The sequence below is a fragment of the Nuphar pumila genome, chromosome 15, assembly GCF_984573655.1.
Source record: "Nuphar pumila chromosome 15, dmNupPumi1.hap1.1, whole genome shotgun sequence".
Taxonomy (NCBI): Eukaryota; Viridiplantae; Streptophyta; class Magnoliopsida; order Nymphaeales; family Nymphaeaceae; genus Nuphar; species Nuphar pumila.
Window position 1 is genome coordinate 9337638 of NC_143263.1, and position 20724 is coordinate 9358361.

The window sequence follows — 20724 nt, forward strand, 5'->3', positions numbered from 1 at the left end:
CGTAAGAAAACACAAAAAAAATCCGTAAACTATGATTGATTATCGTTAAAAGATCCATTGCACAAAGGTGTGCATGACAACGTTTTTTCGAGTGAAAAGTATGAAAACAAACATACATGTGATGGATTATAATCATGAGATTATCAAGGTTTTTGTCATATGTGACTTAATAATGTCTTAGGATTCTTTGAGAATTACAACTTATCAACATTGACTACAAATATAATTAGTTATTGAGTTTAGATGGTAAAAAAAATCAATCAATCTAAGTTTGTTTTGTATTTTGTTTTTTTCTTTGACGACAAAAGAACCCTCACCAAGAACCAGGTCACTTATTGGGCCGGCCTCCCTAGAAGGTAAAACTTCAGGCTGAGGACATGACCACCCAACCTTAGGTACGACAACCGTGTAAAAGCAACAGCAGACCCCATGTGTCAGTGGGATGCTATCCTGGGTCTTCAGCTAGACGCAGGACCACACTGACCACATGGATAACGACCAAGGTGGTGCAATCTAAGTCTGTTAAGTAGCCATTGGTGAAAACATGTAGAAAAACATAATTAAAATTCTATTTAGGGGCTAACCTTTTGCCCATAATTCCAAATATCTGTTTTCCTGGAAACAAGGGCCTGCATTTATTATTATCCTTTAACTCAGGTTAAATCATAAGTCAAAATATATCAGTGACCTTCATCATTTAGAATCATTTAGAGTTCAAACTGTTTATTTTTCTTTTTTTATGAGGATGAATGAGTAATTTTCAATTTTTAAGGGACAATACAAGAAACCAAAAAGGAATGGCGTTGTTCAAAATGATAGATGTTGACCTGAGGTTCCTATTAGTCTGTTTTCAAGAAAAGTTCAACCCATATTTGAAAATTCAGAAAAGTGTGGCCTATATTTGGAATGAGGGGCAAAAGCTTGGCCTTAAATGAAAATTTCTCAAAAACATATCAAATAAGGAAACCAAAGCTATTTTATACAATAAACGGCAAACCTGAGGATCATTTAATTACCTTGGATCTGAGATCCGAGTTCAGATCTAGGGCCCACGTCAGATCTTCAATTTTGGAGGATCTTAGACCCACACAATACATGGAACTCCTCCCCTTGGGAGATCCTTATATTTGAGATCTCAGAGTACCTCGTTCCAAGGCAATCAAATGGGGATAACATTTGGTAATGGCAACATGAGGTACAAACATTTTTTTTTTATTTTTTAGTTGTTTTTCATGAAACTAACCTTACACTTACACATGTAATCTACATATTTTGCTTAGTGGGAATCGGCTCTTGAATCGTCCAACTACAACAAGTAGGTAGGTTCTTATAAGGCTTCAAAAATCAATGGCCAATGTGTGATACTTTTCCGAGTCATAAAATCATGTTTTTTCATTGAAAAAACATGATCCAAAGGCTGGTTCCCACTATTTTGAAGATGCTAAATCCATCGATGAGGTCCGATTGGATCAAAACAACCTGCACCATGGAGATCCAAAGACATTTGTATGTAATGTCTCCGTTACCAAATGTTATCCCAATCAAATGCACCCTACTTGACATTCTTTTCATCCTCAACAAAGTCAAATGGAATATGGTTCCAACAAAGTCTTAAAAAAGCAAAAAAAAAGGTGATCTATCAATTGAAAGAAACCCTACCCTCAAGTATCATTCAAAGGCACATGCAGACAAACACATAAATTAGACCAATGGGGATCAGAGGTCCACCTAAAGCTCTAAAGCATAGTCACAAAAATCAACGAATTTTGAAAATCTTTTAAAATTATCATAAGATGTTCACAAGCTGTGAAAATCCGTTTGGTATCATGCAAACCCTCGCCTATTTTTGATAAGTTTTATTTTTTAATTTTTATATTTTTGTAGGTATTCATTTCTTTTTTCTTCTATTTTTAAATATTTAATATTCTGACAATTTCCCAATGTTTTTTCCAACAATTTATTTTTCCTTTAAATGTCATAAAAATTTCCCTTTGTGAGAGAACCCAAGAACGAGATTTGCAACTACTCTCCAAAATACGCATTTAACTGCTTGTGTAGCCATCAATTAAGGATGTCAATGGATCAGATTTTATTTGATACCCGACTGAATCTGACTTTGTTTAGCTGGATTTGGTAAGCCAAATTGATATCCAATTATAATTGAATGCAACAAATATCCAAATTTGATAGATATCCGAATCTGATATCATGTAAAAATCCAAATATGATATGAGCCTTTCACCATCTGAATTCAAATTGGAATCCATTTATCCAACATTCGATTAGTTGAATCTGGTATTGGTCACGTCCAATCCTAATCCGAACCATTTACATCCCTACCATCAATCCATTGATTCTAGGGCTCTCTTTAGGGATTGGTAGTTGGAATGGGAGTTTATAAAAACTTGATCAACTACCTTGGTGGTTGATGTTTGGAAACAGCCAGCTAAGATGGGAGTTTATGCCTTTGAGAAAGGCAGCGAGACCATCTCCCTTTTGTATTTCCACCAAATCTTGGGTTTGGCAATCGCCCACCTCCAAGAGGTAGGCAGGTTAGCAGCTGTCACTTTTTTCAAATGCATAAAATCCTAAACAGAGCTTAAGAGTCATTCTCGGTGTCTCTTTAACCTAATAAAGTAACTTTTACACAATATATAAGCCTATTCTGCATCAATATGCCAATGATCCCACACCGGATAATCATCTCACCTCCTTGATGGTCATCATAAAATACTTGTCATGAGAGAGAGAGAGAGAGAGAGAGAGAGAGAGAGAGAGAGAGAGAGAGAGAGAGAGTTCTTATGAAGTATGACCCATGGTCGGTTTCCTCCATTAGATAAAGAGGTCAGAGTATTAATCCCTCCACGGTCTAGGAGTCTTTTATTTGAAAGAGTGGGATTGTGGTCCACATGATGCTTGATGCAAGAAATCCACCATACATCACAAGAGTATAATATATTTCTTCAACCATATCATTTACCTTGCTCAAGATTTTTTTTTGCCATCCTCATCTCCTCTGAAGTTATATGCTTAGCTTCCGTATCGGATTTTAACCCCCCCCCCCCCCCCCCAAAAAAAAAAAAAAGGGTTTTGAAGTACAAACATTTATATTGGTCAAATCTCTCCTCAAAAAAAATTATATTGGCCAAATCATAATAATAGACAAAGATCGAAACTTTTATTTAAGATAGTAAAAGATTAGAAAGAAGACACACTTTGCACCTTGAAAAATGAAATATATCTCAATGCATATCTGCACCTGAAGCAATCATGGTCAGAAACAATGTCAGAAAGAAGAAATGATAATAACATTACCTGAATCGAAATAACATCCAGAATGATTTTCATCAGAATAACCAGTGAGCCACCAATAGCTGAAAGGACCCTAAAATTCTTCAGTAAAACTACCTCATGAGAGATGATATTAATCAAATCATTCTTGGCAATGAAAAAGTCTCTGAAAAACTTATGAAGTGTGTTTCATCTCAAGATGGCATAACCTAAAATCCTACAAATATTAAAAGATTTCTGATTTATGAACACTGCAACTTGGACGGCGATTTTCAAACCATGAAAAAGCCGTGCAGGTGCAGAGGATATAAGAAGATAACTTCCACTTGACCGGTCTTCGAAAATCAAATCTCATGCCAAAATATGAGCAGTTCTGCAACTAATATGAACACTGGACAAAAAAAACAAGTCAATGAAACATTGATTAAATTTCATTAATCAATCTAATAATTCGACATGGCATCATCCTAGTTTTCATTCTCAATATAGACCCAGCTCTTAGATTATTATCCCTTTTTTGGTTCAAGAGGAGGAGATTCCAGAAGGTTGCCGCTATGTGCACACTGCTATTAGACAGTCCCGTCTCCTTCATGCTTTTATTGGATCAAAAGCTATCAGAAGTGTCACCTCATTAACAGTCGGAATCTCTCAATAATTTATCATTGGAGAAATACATAAGCAAACCAATCATCTGACTCACAATCAAGGATAACGTTTCACAGAGTTTAATCCATGATGATGCTTTTTTGTTTTGAAAGAGAACAGACAAAATCAAAATTGTTGAAAACCACGCTGGCACTATTATATGGTCCAGCAGAATAGATACTTTCCTCAAGAAAGCATTTTTGCATCAGTACAATGCAAAGGACCACTATCAATGACCCTTCCAACCCTCGTAGATTATTGCCTTACCTCTCTGGAAACTCTCATTCCATTGTTTTAATGCTTGAAGTTAGATCATGCATCATGTTATAGATCTAATGCTTTCCGTGCGAAAGGACCTTCAAGATCCTTTTGAGAAAATCCTTCCTCACATTTTCCCTCTTAGCTGGTTACACTGCCAGGTTAATCTGCACATTATCAAGCAAGAGAAGCAACTGCTTCTAGAAGGATTTACACTAGCATGTTTTCATGAATGTATCACCATAGTTACAAGCAGACAAGTATTGACAGGGCCTAAGTATCACAAGCAGCTTCCAACAGGTTGAAGTTTTAGGAAAAATGTTAAACTAAATCTTGATGAGAGACTCCCTACTCCCTTTTCACAAATGTACCTCCAGTAGCCAAGGTATTTATCATTATTCATCCATGAAAATGTTAGATTATGTACAAAAGATGATGGCTGTTTGGGGTGCAGATGGCTTGGGCAATGAACAATCTGGAAGCCCTGATTTGAACTGGTTGCCATCATGAAGAAAAATGGGCAACCGAATTTCGCATCCAGCTCTGAACTGGAAAGGTTCTGATATCAAGAAGAAAAGGTTCTGATATCAAGAACAATCTGTTTAGTTGATATAGTTTGAAGTCCTTGTAGTTGTAGTCCTGTGTAACCAAGTTGGTGATTTCCCAAGACCACTTAGCATATCCACTGGAATGATGAAAACCAACTTTCTCCCTGGTCCTCTCAACTAGTCCTATCTTTCAATAGAAGAACCAGTGTCTTCTGCTTCATCCTCACTGAAACTGGTTGGCATGTCAACAGCATATCTGCATAAGTAGTGCATAGTTTTACAGAATATCAATTTGTTGTTTGTTTCCAAAAAATTATGGTTTTTGTGTCAGTAAATGTAAGCAGGAATATGGTAAGGGGTTTCCTCCCTTTTCTGTTTCTTATAGTCTCCAAGGCAATGTTTTATGATGTATGCCTTCCATTTGAAATATAAGAGAATAAACAGTTTGAAGCACATCCCAAACTTGTTGCTTGATGATTGCATTTAAACTTTAAAGATTATCGGGATACTAGAAACAGCTATGGGTAGGATGAATAAACCTCCAATGTATTCATTTAGGAAATTTGACTTCAGATTATTAATTACTTTAGAAGAGAACAATTTATGTAATAAAAAAGTGTTCATTTGTAACACATACAGTTAATAAAACAAGTTGTCACTAACCCTTTGATTGGTTTTATCATATGTGAACCCAAAGAAGCAGCATGTTTTGGTACACTGTCTGGCTTCAAGATTTTTCCACCCTTGAATTTTGGCATTGCAATGACAGCAAGACAAGGATGAGGTTAGCTAAAACAATATCATATTTCTGAAAAATAGAGGAATGAGAAAAACTTACATTTCTTTTCCCTCTCATAAAACTTGCACTCGGTCTAAAAGGATAATCATTTTCTTTATTGATTCTCCTCTCTTCATACATCTCTTCTTTCTGCAGATGAAGTGATGCAAAAGTTACTTCAACAACCAGCAATCAATCAGTTCACTTGAGTTAACTGTAATGAAGTAGAGAGAGCACACACAAACCCACTAAGGGTACAAGCACAAGCCACTAAGGGCGCAAGATCACAAACCACTAATGGCAAGAGAACATAAAAAATATAATTTTCATTAAGCTCATAAAATGCACAAAGAATGCATATGTACAAGTGGGGGAGATCCCCTGTAAATATACAGGAGAGAGGGCTAACTTGCTGGTAGACTAGTCCTAATGGCTAGTCAAAGCTGATCAAAGCCCAACAAAAAATACAGAAAAATAAAAATAAATTACAGAAAAAATAATTTTGATATTTTACAATATATATATATATATAATATACATAATCATATATAATATATACTTATACACGTTTGTACATATATATGTATATGTATGTATATATGTACATATTAACACCCTCCTCAAACTTACGATGATAACACCAAAAGTTTGCCCAAAAGAAACTGAAACAGTGGTGATGGTAGAGCATTGGTTAAAAAATAAGCCAACTAATACTCCGATGGGACATATGGAAGCGTGATGGTTCCTCTTAAGTACTCCTAACAAATATAATGACAGTCCATCTTGATATGCTTAGTATGTTCGTGAAAGGTATGATTGTTGGCGATGTAACAATACTCTTGTTGTTACAACATAGATTGGTGGGTTGAGCCATGTGGACACCCATATCTTTCAGAAGTAGCTTCAACTACACATTCTCCGAAGTCGTAATAGTCATGGCCCTATACTGGGCTTTGGTAGATGAGAGAGACACCTTTTGTTGCTCCTTGCACTTTAAAGACACCAAGTAGATACCTAAAAAAATACAAAAATCTGTGGTTGAACGATGGTCATTTATACCTTCTCTTCAATAAGAATCAGAATAAGCAATTATTTCTAATGGGGAGGAGGAAGATAAAAAAAATATATTATTAATAGTATTTTTAATATATTAATTTTTTTTCATCACAACACTCATATGTACTATGGTGGGGGAATGTTGGAATTGACATCTAGTAATAGATAAATAAGTTAGAGCTCCAACTCCTTCATCGATCCACATCTTGCAATTTATGACTTTTGGAGTATCCACCATTTTTTCATATGATTTTTTTTATCTTGCAACAATCTCAATTGCATATTTACTATGTGTTAATAAATAACAACGAGCTGAGTAAGCAATTTTTATTCCAAGAAAATAACACAAAAAGCTAAGATTTGTCTTTTCAAAGTTATCTTTAAAAATAGCTTTGATATGACTAACTCCCTGCTTATCGCCTCTCGTGATGACCATGCCATCAACATAAAACAATTAAATCACCATATCTGCATCAAAAGACTTAACAAACAATGTAATGTCAGTATAACATGATTTAAAACCTAATTTAATCATAACACTGTTAAACCGGTCATACCACACCTTGAGAGCTTGTTTTAAGCTATACAAGGCTTTACACAAGCAAATGACCTTTCTATGTACGTGCCAAGTCAAATCCTGAAAGGGGTTCCATATGTACCTTTTTATTAAGATTTCCATTAAGAAATGCAGTCTTTACGTCTATTTGATAAATTGGCTATTTTCTAACAGATGCAACCACCATAAGGGTCATAGCAGTGGTCATCAGAACCACATGAGCAAAAGTTCTCATAATTTACACCATATTCTTGACTATACCCTTTGATGACTAACCTAGCCTTATATCTTTTTAGTGACTCATCACACTTAGTTTTGACCTTGCAAACCCACCTACATCCTATAAGTTTCTTTTCTAGGGACAAAGATTGGATTTACGAAGTTCTATCTCTCTCTAATGCATTTAACTCGATTTTTTATTATTTCTATCCATTGAAGGTGGTATTTGGCTTCATTATATGTAGAGGATTCAAAGTAGGAGTGAATGGCCATGTGACATGATCTATACTTGGACCGAAGGACTCATAGGATACAAATCTACTAGGTGCTTTGGATATCCTAGATGATCTAATTTTAAATTCTCAAGGGGGAAATATTTTTCAAAGCGAAAGACGACATTCTACTTATTAAATAGACCGCGTTGAGAGCAGCTTCGGACCAAAAGTTTTTAGGAACATTTTTTGAAATGAACAAAGTTCTAGTGGTTTCTATGATGTGCCTATGTTTTCTTACGCAAATCCCATTTTGTTGAAGAGTTCTTAGACAAGATTTTTGACATAGAAATTTCATTTTATTTCAAATAGTAATTGAACCCATTTGATAAAAATTCACCTCTCGAATCTGAACGAAAAGTATGAATGTTGGTTTGAAATTGATTTTTAACTAAGTTAGGAAATTTCTTGAAGAAAGAGAAGGTTTCGGATTTTTGCTTAAGAAAGTAAATCCAAGTATATCCAGCATAATCATCAACAAAAATAACATAATAGGAGAATCCTCTTTTAGACAAGATCAGAGTGGGTCACCATAAATCTCCGAGTGCACCAATTCAAAAGGTCTTTTGGTCTCATGATATCTATAAGAAAAATGAAGAGTTTTCATTTTTTCAAGTATGCAATCCTTACACACAAAATCTTTCTCATTACAAAATCTTTCCAAAAAAGGAAAGAGAAAAAGTTTAGATACACTTGTATGACTTAGTCTTCTATGCCAAGTTTCACTATTTTTTTCTTGGGTATAGTTACAAAAGGAATTTCTTGGTATACATAAAAAATGCATGTAATATAAATTTCCTCCTCCATAACATTCCCCACTCAACTTTCTTGGCTGGTAATCCTGCACCAAGCAACCTTTGGATGAGAAGAAGATTTCATACCCATGATAAGATATTTGGGAAACGAAAAAAAAATTTAAATTTAGTTTGAGAATAACTCTTACTTTTAGAACAAAAAAAAATTGAAATTAATTTTTAAATCCCAAATACTAATAATTTCAAGAGAAGTGTTATCAGTGGTAGAAACACTAGAAATTTTTTTGTCGGTGCGACAAATTGGATAATAGGGATGCATTAGGTATCATGTGAAAAGAAGCTCCTGAGTCGAATATCCATGGTGACATACATGGAAGAGACGTAGATGAAACTGCGACACCCGATGTTGGAGTAGAAGTCTTCAAATATTGTTGTAAAGTCGCAGCTAGTTGTGTAATAGAAAGATCTTTAGACTCTCCTCCTTTGTTGGCATCACTACTTGTTTTGGAGGACTCTCCAACAGAAGCAACTTTCTTTAACTTGGGGCAAGTCATCTTTATGTGTCCCGGCTTGTTGCAAAAGTAGCAAATTATTTTTCTACCTCCTCCATAGTTTTTTTGCTTTCCAAAATGAGAGGGCTTATAGGTTCTAGTGGTTGCCTTGGGTTTTAAAGCGGCAAAGACGATGCCACTAATCTTTTCTTCCTTTTCCTCTTTTAGTCTCCCCTCTTCCATAATTAACTCCATAAGAGTCGTGAAGAAAAGGGATATACTTGGATTTGTGAAGCAACATTATCCTTGCTCCTTCGAATTTGGGCCTTAGACCATTGAGAAACATAAAGAATTGTTCTTTTTTTAATTGCTCTTGTCTAAGACGTAAATCCCTGATGGTTTCCTACTTAGGCTCTAAGATGGCAAGTTCCCTCCATAGAAGGGACATCTCGTTGTAGTAATCATGGATAGTTTTGTGGCTTTGTTTTAAAGACATCATTTTCTTGTGGAGATTCCACTAATGAGCCATGCCTTTCATAGTACACATGTCTCTTAGGAACTCCTATGCTTCTTTGGCCACTTTAAATTGGGCCACACTATCAAGAATGGAGGGGTCAACATTACTTACAATCCATGCCAGTACTTTTTCATTATCCATATGCCACTCCATATGTCTTTTTTCAAACTCAAAAGTTGCAACGATCTTCTCTTCTTCGAGAAACTTTACACTCCCATCCACAATCTTTGTGAATGAGAGTTGTGATTCCTGGCAATCGCCCTCGATGTACTTGATGAGGCCTTTGGATAGAATGTGATTTTCCATGGTGGAGGCTCAAGTACGATAGTTGGATCTGTTCAACTTGATAGGCATGACAAATAAGAACTCCGTAATGAGAAAAAAAGTGGATGAGTGATGAGGAAAAGCTAAAATACTTTTTAAACTAAACAATTATATATATATATATGTATATATATATATACTACTCCATACATCTTAATGTACTAATTCAAATGGTTCCTTAGAAACAAAATTGTTTGATCTAAAAGGCAATAATTTCATTTTTTCGGGAATGCCATCTTTACAAACCAAGTCCTCTTGGTTACACTTTTCAAAGAAAGGAAACAAATACGATTTTGACGAACTTGGATGTCGTAATCTTCTATGCCAAATTTCTAAATCTTTATTTTCAACATAGTTAAAAAAATCATTTGGTAAACATAAGGTGTCAATGAAGTAGAGATCCCCTCTTTTATGGCCTCGCCCAATCAACCTCTCTGACTGCCACTAGGTGAAAAAGTGATATTACATCCATGGTTTGAGATTTGAGAGACCGAAAAAAGGTTAAAATTCAAATTATATACTACTCTAACATTTCAAAGTTCCTAAACTTTTGATTTTTAGAAAAGTTTCAACGACGCTAGACACATAATCATTTAAACTAAAGTGACATTCAGATAGCATGAACTCATTAGGGGTTATATGAAATAATGTACCAGAATCAAGAATCCAAGAAGTCTTACCAAGATGAATGCTAGTAGACAGCACGACACCGGAGAGAGAAGAAGATTGGCCCTTGAGAAGTGGTTGTAGAGTCTCCACTAGTTGAAAAAGTGGCATCGATCCAATGCTTGTGAAGTTTTCATCGACATCACATTTCTCATGTGAAGGTCTCATGGATGCCACTTTATTTTCTTCTTTCTTTTCACCTATTTTTCTTTTCGGGCAAAAAGGCTTGATGTGACTCAGTTCGTTGCAAAAATGACACAATCTTCTTCTTGTTGTCATACTCATTGGAGGATCTCCCAAAATAAGGAGGCTTATAGACACGTGTGTTATATCCGAGCCTAGACATGGCCAAGATAGAGCCTTCGTTCTTAGAACCATGTTTCTTTAGTCTATTCTCCTCCGTAGTCAAATCTTTTAATGTCTCCACAATAGAGGGAATACCTCTTTTACATAGTAGAGTAGACTTTGTGGCTTCGAATTCGGGTCTAAGCCCATTGATAAATTGGTAGAAGTGTTTCACTTTAATTTGCTTCTCACAAAGTTTAATGTCTATTGGATAATGCCACTTAGGCTCAAGCAATGATAACTCATCCCAAAGGAGAGATAGAGCATTATAGTATTCATGTATGTTCATGTCTCATTGGGTCATAGTGCTTACTTTGTTTTGTAGGTTGCACACATGTGCAATATCCTTGAGTGAATACATGTTTTGGAGATACTTCCACGAATCATTTGCATATTCGAATTTCGCCAAACTTGAGCACTTGTTAATATCCACAGTATTTATGAGCCACAATCTGATTTTGGATTGGCCCACCTTTCGTTCCATCCACTTCATTTCATAGTCGGCAACGACTTTATTCATATCTCCTTAAAGCGCAACCTCCTTCCCGTTGTCATTTTTTGTGAGAACTAACTTGGGTTCCTTTTCGGTTCCATCAATTAGTCCCCATAGTCCTTTGTCCCATATGTGATGCTTCGCAATAGAGTCCCATATCACGTAGTTGGGGTTGTTGAGCTTCACAGGAATGGTGATGATAGTCTCTTTGTCTTCTACGATGATGAAGAGATAAGAAGAAAAAGAGGAAGAGAGGAGAGAAAAAGACTAGAAGGAAGGATGTCCTAACACACAATCAACACGATCCACAAGCTCCACGATCAAGATTGTCTCAAGAGATCAAGAGCCCAAGGCTCTAATACCATGTAATGAATTATAGAGAGAGAGCACACAAACCCACTAAGGGTACAAGCACAAGCCACTCATGGCACAAGGTTACAAACCATCAAGGGCAAGAGAACATAAAAAATAGAAATTTTATTAAGCTCATAAAATGCACAAAGAATGCATATGTACAAGAGGGGCAGATCCCCTTTAAATATACAAGAGAGGTCTAACTAGCCATTAGACTAGTCCTAATGGCTAGTCAAAGCTGGTCAAAATCCAACAAAAAATACAGAAAAATAAAAATAAATTACAGAAAAAAATCATTTTGATATTTTACAAAAAATATGTAGTGTATATATATAATATAATATATACATAATCATATACATATACTTATACACATTTGGTATATACATATATATGTAGAGAGAGAAAGTGAGTGGTAGCTGCCTACCACCCACCTAGCAAGACGCTAGTGGACGTGTGCATGTCGTCCATCGCATGTGCACTTTAATATAAGCAATAGCTGCGGGCAGAACTGCCACTATCGATCATGCAGGTAAATAGTAGTGGTGTTTTGCCCGCCACTAAAGACTTTGTTTTGGCAGAAAAAAATGACGGGTGGACACACGGCGTGAGTCCACCCGCAGGTGGACCCACCATAAAAGAAACCATATCGATCCTGTAAGGATTACATGAACTAGTACCATACTTGGCAAAATAATATTTTTTTAATCTTTTTTACATTGAAAAAAATTGGATCTTGGTCGGAATTGAGGTCAGGCCCAGGTCTGGTATGAAATTTCACAAACAAAATGAATAACCGGCTGAACCATTCAGAAGCTAAAAATGTCTTAAAGGGAAAAGGTCTAATATGGGAAACATTCTGAAGAAATCAACCAAGAAGCTTAAGAAAACATTAGAAGCCAAAGTGATGAGAGAAGCTCAAGCTCAAGATTCACATTTATCACCAAATTACTTAACACATAAGTTCAGAAATAACACATGAACAATTGCTATAGTCTCTCCTGCCAAGAGCAACGAGGAATGAAGAACAAAGAACAAGTTGTTTCATGCACAAAGTGCCATTCTCTAAAGACATCCTTGCAAAACATGCCTGTTCAGCCCAAGAATAATTGGAAAAAGAAAGATTTATAGATCTGGTCAGCCAACCAAAATGATAGTTGCATTACACATCCAACCACTAGTTAGTGTTAATCGATAGTTCAGTTGGAAATTTCTGTGCAACTGCAAGCACTTATCCTCTTCCTAACTTTTCATTACTTTCAGAAAACCAAGAATTATTATATTTTTTACCATGGAGTTGGTGTTCCAAAGGATCATGCCCTTCCAAATTGCCCTTATGAAAAAGGCAAAAAAAAGAAAAAGAAAAAGAAAAAGGAAAAGGAAAAAGGTTCTTTTCATTGGAAATACAACAAAAAAAGGAAAGAAGAAAACATGAATCATCTAACAAAAAGCGTTACCAATAACAGTCAAGAGAGAGAGAGAGAGAGAGAGAGAGAGAGAGAGCAGTAGCCAGGAGGGGGACGTGGAGCTCTCGTCCAACAGCAGAGAGAGAGAGAGAGAGAGAGAGAGAGAGAGAGAGAGAGAGAGAGAGAGAGAGAGTTTGGAAATCTAAAAAACGTAATAGATGTGCATGTATGCATGTAAGAGCATGTCATGCATCATGCCCATCACCCAATTAAAGAAAGTCAACAAAGTAAATACTCTATTTCGGAAAGCCTCTTATGTTTTTAATTAGTGAGCTGGCATTTATGAAGCATGTGTAACTGCTTCAGTAAATAAGAGCATGCATTTAAAGTGTTATCATAGCCATTGGATCTTTTAAGATCCAATGGCTATAAAAAGGGAGTAGGTGCTCTGGGATCACCATATCATTACTAATATATATATATATATATATATATATATATATATATATATATTAACATCAACGACAAACACTTTTTTTTGATAGGCATTAACAGACAAACATGTTCAAGGGATGCATACATAAAGCACAAACTATACCTTCAGCTTCCTTGTGGAGTTCACTTCATCATCTGCCATAGCAGAGAACATCATAGGCTGATGAACTACAGGATTTTCTGTATGTCTGCCTCTATTACTATTATGGATCCGAAGGAAGGATGATTTTTTGGTATTGATGTTACCACTATATGCATGATGCTGATAGCCTGGTCCAGGAAAGGGCCTCCCTCTCACACCATGCCTTGACCAGGCTTCTGACTCGTTGCTGATATATTCTGATGCTTCAGTATCAGAATATTCATCCATCTGCATTGCAGAGTGCAAGTCAGACATCTGATTGCTTTGGTTGGCACAGGAAGGGGCCCATGTTGGAGAATCACATGCATACTTATTTCGGAATCGAGATGGCTGAATTGCCCTGTAACCTGATTCCCTTAAGCATGAATCACCAGAATGCAGAGCATTCCCAGTTCTTCCATATATCTGAAAGAAGAAAGGATGACAAACAAGCTCAACAAGATGATAAAATTTCCAAAGAAAAAAGAAGATTACAATAGCCATCCATAAAGATACAGATACCAAGTAGATGAAAATGGGATTCGCAAATAGTGAAATAACAATGTGACTAAAGATGGCTTATTGCAGATTCACAAATGCAAGAGCATTTTGCTAATCAGCTACCATAAAAAGGTCTATTTACAAGAATGTTAAATACTTAGTAAAGTGCATGGACTTGTACATGCCTTGTAACTGAAAAAAATAACTACTGCAATTAATTCAATATGTCCGCCCACAAAAAGGTTTGACAAACAAAGGACAAATTCAGGCCACCAACAACTTGAGCATCAAAGGAATAGAAGAATATCACCAAGGATCATCAGATATCCTCCCATCCATCCATTTGCTATCCCATTTCTTACATTGTTGCTGCTGTCATTCTATTACCCATAGGTTTGTACATGAGACAAGCCAAGCCAAGCCTCAGACTAGGCTGTTCAAGCCTTATTTGGTACTGGTTGTACCAGGCTTGGCTAAAGATTGCACCATCTTGCTCAAACTCAGATCAGTTGACTTTAAGTTTGCTCAGCTTAGATCAAGTCACCCCATATTACTTTCTTTTCCATTTTAAAATTAATGGAAAGAGAAGATGGGAGTTGAAACAATTACTTCTCAGGTGAAAGATACACAAATATTCCACTGCACCATTATATATATATATATATATATATTGGTATGTATATATGCATGTATTTATGTGTTACACTTTATTAATAAGCCTTTCTAAAGCTTGAGCTTGTTTTGTTCATTAAACATGTCAGTTGAAGCTGACCTCTTACCAAACTGAGGTTGAGCCTCTTGCAAAAAGCTTAGCTCATTGCCACCTGTAATTACTTCACTGACAGACAAGTCATCTTTCACATAAAAAAGAAAAGCAAGAAAATAACTATTACTTGTTAAAGATCAATAGCTAGTTTTGTAGAGCAAGCAAGAACAAGCATATAAGGAACAAAGAAGCTATGACCAATTTCAAGCATAAATATAATCTGAGTTTCGCATTCCCCATAGGCATACATAACTTATTTGGCTAAATAGAAGGAATTTTCAAAGTTTTCTGGCCTTTTCTTTAAGATTGCTTTGGAATTTGGAGAACTGATGTCTTGGCCATAGGCCGCAATTTGTAACTTCAATTACAAAAGGGTGCAGTAATTGGTTTTGTTAACTGGAATAGATATATATTCATAAATGAATGATGGCAACTTCCCCTTACAAGTGATTTAACACATATAACAAATAAAGGATATATGCAAGTTCTTTACGAAATCCACCTACAAAGAACATGACTCAAACTTGTAATGGACGAGAACAGAGTTAGGAGGAGAAAAGTGGAAATTGGGAGTTTTAGACTTGGTGGTGAAGTCTAATACTACAAGCAAATTACTAGCAAATTAAGGGATTTCAATTGGATTCAGATTCGAAGGATTTTATTTTAACTGAATTTAGATTGGGTTGGAATAATTTTATATCCGAATCCAATCAAAAGAAAACTGATTTGTCATTCGTTATACTTGGCATAACCTACATCCAAACTGAATCTGGCCCATCATTAGACAATTGGCCCTTGGCTAAGTTCCTAATGCAATCTATGCTCAATCAAAGCTTTTATTGATTCTTTAAAACACCTGAATCTTGATTTGGGGGCAAGACAATCTATTTTGAATCATGATTACAAAGTTCATTCCAAAGCAAGTCAGATGGCAGGTATCCACATAAGTGATGCTCAAGCAGCATTTGTCATGGGCATAACTCTTATATTGTTATGGTGATAAATATAGAAAGAGAAAGAGTGTTAATTTATTGGGAAATTGACTAGCCCTGCATGTGATTTTGTTTGTCACAGACTGGAAACCGATACAATATTCAAACTTTGCCTTTGCCAATGGTCTCAAACAAGAAAGAACCGATCATCATTCTAAACATAAAAGCATGATAAACAAGGACATTAAAGAAAGTAATCCACTTACCCTACCAACATGAGAATCATTTCTTAATCTTGGCATTCTTTGGGAACTCTGCAGGATGGAATCACCCACACAGTATGGCTCTGCAATCAAATGAGAAAATAAGATACCCACTATAAATCGATACACTGCAGGTTTCAAAAGGAACCAAAATAGCATGCAAGGAACTTAGCACAAATGGATTTAAAAGATTATATTCACTGAGAAGGAACAAAGAGAAAATGCCTCAAACAAATCATCCATCGATGCATGTAGAACTTCCAAAGATTAACTTGAACTTAAAAGTGTTTACAAGTAACTTTGGTAGGGAAGATCACGTGGTACCATGCTTTGCAAAGACAGGTTCAATTAAGGACTTACAAAATTATAAGTAGGTCTACACCAGCATAATTAAAATGGGTCTGATGATTGATAAAATATCATAACTTTGAAGTGGGCATATATGAAGCCCACTTTCTGTGCTAATACAACAAGAATTCATCAGGATGGCTCCATTTAGCATGTTGACACTTGACCAATCAGATTTTGGTCCCATAGCTAGTTTTGGTATTAAAATTGATATTGGTGAAAACCCAGAAATGTCGAGGCTGGAGACCAAAGTGGATGGTGTTGCAAATATATGAAACTACAACCTCCACTCACTTAAGGCCTAGCGAGCTCTGAATTCCCATTGGAAGGCCAGACTTTCTTATGGTGTAGCCCCACAAATTGTACTCGCTCATAGATATATACATACATGTCCATAAATATCAGCCTTGGACAATACGGGTAAGGTTTTTCTCAGAACAATTTAAACACGTTTTTTTTCAAGAAAATCTTGAGAAAATTATAAATAAATAATATTAAATTAGACATTGAAAATTTAAATATCTCGAAAAGATTCTGACCATATTGCAATATTTCATTTTGACCTTTTTAAAATTTGTCACTTTTGCATTTTGAATAAAAACCTATAAGAATGTGTTAAATGAAGTAAACTGTGATAGTTGTTGACTATACACAATCTATCTATATGTATAGACACACATTTACTTGTTCCATCCACTGTTATCTTACTATATTTTCTTCAGTTTTGGATAAATTTCCATATTTTGCATCTTAAAAATGGTAATAAAAAATTTGTCTTCTTGATTCAGCACATATATCAAATCAATAAGGCTTGACATAGCTTTAATATAGATACCAAATCACAAGTTCTCTAGCAATGACAAAAAGGATACATGTTTCCAAAATGGATGCATATTTACCATGTACTTGGTCCTCCATTGGTGAATCAAAGGCCCCAGGTGGAAGTGGTTGGAACTCAACACCAAGTGGTGGTCCATCTAGGTGGTACATCTTTCCAAGTTTCATTTTGACTGCTGCAATTGAAGGGTGTTCGCTTGTCTCATCCATACATAGATCATCCAACACTGTCATATAACCCTTTCTTGGTCCATCCTTTATATTCATGTATTCATATTCATGGTCTATAGATGAGTGCCTCAAATGCTTCAGATCATACAGATCCCTGCCAGGTGTCAATCTATCTTGTGAGGGTGAACTGCTCCCAGAAGATGTATCATCCGCAACACTATAATTTCTTGCAAGCAAATACCGTTTCCTAAGATCAGAACCAGCACCTGGAAATGCCTGGCTGTGGAACCTATGGCTTTCCACCTCTTTGAAATCATACAAGCGTTCACCTTGTTTTGAGCTGCTGCAAGAGTCATGCCTAACTCCACTACCACAATCATTTACACTACCTTGAAGTTCATTTTTCCAAGTTGCATATTCTATGTCATCCAATAGTTTTTTGTCCTTCGACCTTCTATGGCAAAACCATCCATTAATTTGTTTCTCTGATAAATCCAACTTTGCTGCAAGTTGTGCTTTCATAGACTCAGATGGATACTTGTGCGCTGTAGACAAAACAGTATAACTTTATCCAGATTAGTTCTAATATAAAACTAAATGAAGATAAGATGAGCTGCAGAAAGTCTGCAAATCAAGGATATTTACCATCATAAAATTTTTCTAGTGCCTCAACTTGAGATGGGGTCTTTAGCTTTCTTTTCTTGTTCTTCACAGATGGGACTTTTTCCTCTTCAGACTGCATATCACATGTTTCTGCAGGGATGACAAAGCAGCACGAGTAAATTAATATGGACTACAAACAGACAGATAAACCGTTCAATGAGGGGCACATTTAATTAATATTGTTTGTGAAAAATATTACAGATACCACATAAATATGCTCCATTTTGATGACTAAATAACGTAGCCTCTTATCTCTATGAAATACACAGAGTATTTCAACTTCAATATATCTACCGCACAGTGATTTTAACATTGGTTAGCTTTCGATGCAAAAGCCTCAACAAGATGAGAAAACCAAGAAATGACATTCTTCATTGGGAAACAAAGTGAGTTTCAAACTCAGAAACTTACATATAGTCCATCAGTCCATCCAACTTAGAAAAAAAAGTGTACACATAAAACATGCAGAAGTTCATCATTGTACATTCCTCTATATGATAGCATTTTTAAGCTTAAAAACTTTTTCTTACCAACTACGTTACCAAAAACATGAAAACACAACCTTTTAGGAAAATGGTTGCATGACTATGAAGTCTGGTTGGGAAAAACTGCCTCAAAATTTGTTGCCAATTGTGTAAGTTGTCCTAGTTTTTTCCAGAAGTCACCCATATAACTCTGTTAATGACTGCCCCTTTGATCATGTACGCACGTGACTAACCCAATGTTGTAAGTATCAGAAATAGAGGGCATTCTTAAATATTTTATGTTCCCTGTAACAACTGTTTGACCACTGAATTGGTTCCACTTTTCAGCTTGATACTAGCTGTTGAAACCTCAAAAGGTCCAAGTATATCAGTTTAAGATGTGATCACAGCACCCACAAAAAGGTTCTGCCTCGCGGACAGCTCTTCATCTATATGGACTTCACCACCACTTTGATCCCTCCAATTGACAGCCAATAGTCAAGTGTAATAGTTTCGTCTAAAAGCACCAGCCAGCATGAGAGAAAATGGGCATCATGGCTTGCTTGCTTATCAAAAAGAAAGATCACAGCAATGTAGCTACCATTTAGAATGCCTCTAAGCACTAGATCCAGATCACTTTTCCAGTATGACGAACCAGTTGACACTGATATGAGCACGCCATGAAGTCAGGCTAATGAATTTCAACACATAAGGTTTCTCAGCATCGGTTGCCAATTAAGTCCAAGGTATATTTACCATCATTGGCATCATCATGCCCTATCCTGGCCAAATGGAGTCGGCTTTACAAGTCGTGTTTCTCCATTCCTCTCTAAAATTACATTGTGGCCACCTTACAATCCTTCAAACCACCTCTCACTGCCCCCCCTCCAAGTCTTCAATGGTATTCAGCTTTTTTAAATTCCTTCCACTTTCATCATGTCAATATGTCTTATCTGTGCTGTGGCAGGTCTCCATGCAACATGTTCAAACCATCTTTTTTTTCGATTAAATGACATATTACTCACATGAACTAAATACACTGCGTTTTTATCCCTTCCTGTCAATACCAACAAAACTAAACTTGCCATCAGTGTGTTCCAAAGTCCCATTCCAAACGGCCTAGCTACATATGGTTGTGAATTCTCTCATACAAAAGAAATGACAATTGTGACAGCCGAATTTCCTCAACCACGTCTATTAGTTCCAGAGCTAAATCTCGTGTACCCACCAACTTCAACTGAAATAAAAGAATCACCATCGACATATTCTACCCCAAAACGGTTCCAGTTAATAATTGCATCATCACTAACATACTAAATCAACTAGAAAACTCCAAAAAAAAAAACCCATAACCACAAACCAAAAAAAACATAAGAATTCATCTGCGTCATCACCAATATGCTAAATCAACTAAAAAAATATAAAAAAGCCTCGACAACCACAAACTATGTAAACCCACATTAATGTTCTCCAGCTAGAATCCAAACAATGATGAGATTGATGCAATCCAAACCGTAATTCACAACAAACATACAAATTACCAAAACACACACTAAAAGCTGGAAAATTTTGGACGAATCATCGAACCCAGATTGCTGCTGAAAAAAGACGAAAGGAGACAAACCCACTTGCCAATTCCATCAAATTGTTGGTTGCACCGTGAAAATTAGGAACATACGAGAAGATGGGTAGGGGGGGAATCCATACCAGGGGGCGTGGGAAGAGGAGTCTGGGCCTTCCCCATTGGATGGAAACTGGGTGCGCCAGGAAAACGTGGTTTACGTAGCGAATTCGTCCGATTTGGACAACAGAGGGAACGCGTGGGGGTGATTGTGTTGGGGAGAATAGGAGGAGGAGGAGGAGGAGGAGGGTGGGACGTGCTTGGTGTCACCCATGCCCGTAGGATCGCTTCGTGGGGGTGGTGGTGGTGGTGGTGGGCGGGTGGTGGAAGAGAGTTGGGTTCGGACCCAAGATTCCGGTTGAGAAGGGGCCAGGCCACCAAAGAATGGTTGCGGCGTTTTGGATCCCCGGCCCCTTGCCCGATATGGACTAAACGCTACGGTAGTGGGATGCACTCCACGTGAGAGAAAGCTCGTGATTCACCCCGTGTCCGAATCGTGAGCTTGCTCGAACACATTCACCAGGAAGCTAAATGGATACGGAAAGGATGCGTGAAGCTGAAAGCGAGT

At 36.5% G+C, this 20724-nt stretch overlaps 1 protein-coding gene across 1 annotated transcript; it reads right to left on the minus strand.

The window, feature by feature from the left end:
• Positions 1-4399: 4399 nt before the first annotated feature.
• LOC149814410 (uncharacterized) lies at positions 4400-20438 on the minus strand. Its single transcript, XM_089989934.1, has 8 exons — positions 20243-20438; positions 18054-18161; positions 17300-17953; positions 16056-16135; positions 13573-14016; positions 5581-5670; positions 5406-5485; positions 4400-4998 (listed from the first exon to the last, which is right to left on the minus strand). The coding sequence occupies exons 1-8, from the start codon at positions 20277-20279 to the stop codon at positions 4926-4928; spliced, it is 1566 nt and encodes a 521-aa protein (XP_089846060.1). The 5' UTR covers positions 20280-20438; the 3' UTR covers positions 4400-4925.
• Positions 20439-20724: the final 286 nt, after the last annotated feature.

What these genes read in the sequence shown, in the direction of transcription:
- LOC149814410 (XM_089989934.1), bottom strand. Translation starts at nt 20,279, where the DNA reads ATGGGGAAGGCCCAGACTCCTCTTCCCACGCCCCCTG. An exon ending in TCCTCTTCCCACGCCCCCTG is followed by an intron (nt 18,162 to 20,242) that starts GTATGGATTCCC and finishes TCATCCCTGCAG; the next exon opens with AAACATGTGATATGCAGTCT. An exon ending in ATGATAAAACCAATCAAAGG is followed by an intron (nt 4,999 to 5,405) that starts GTTAGTGACAAC and finishes CTACTTATGCAG; the next exon opens with ATATGCTGTTGACATGCCAA.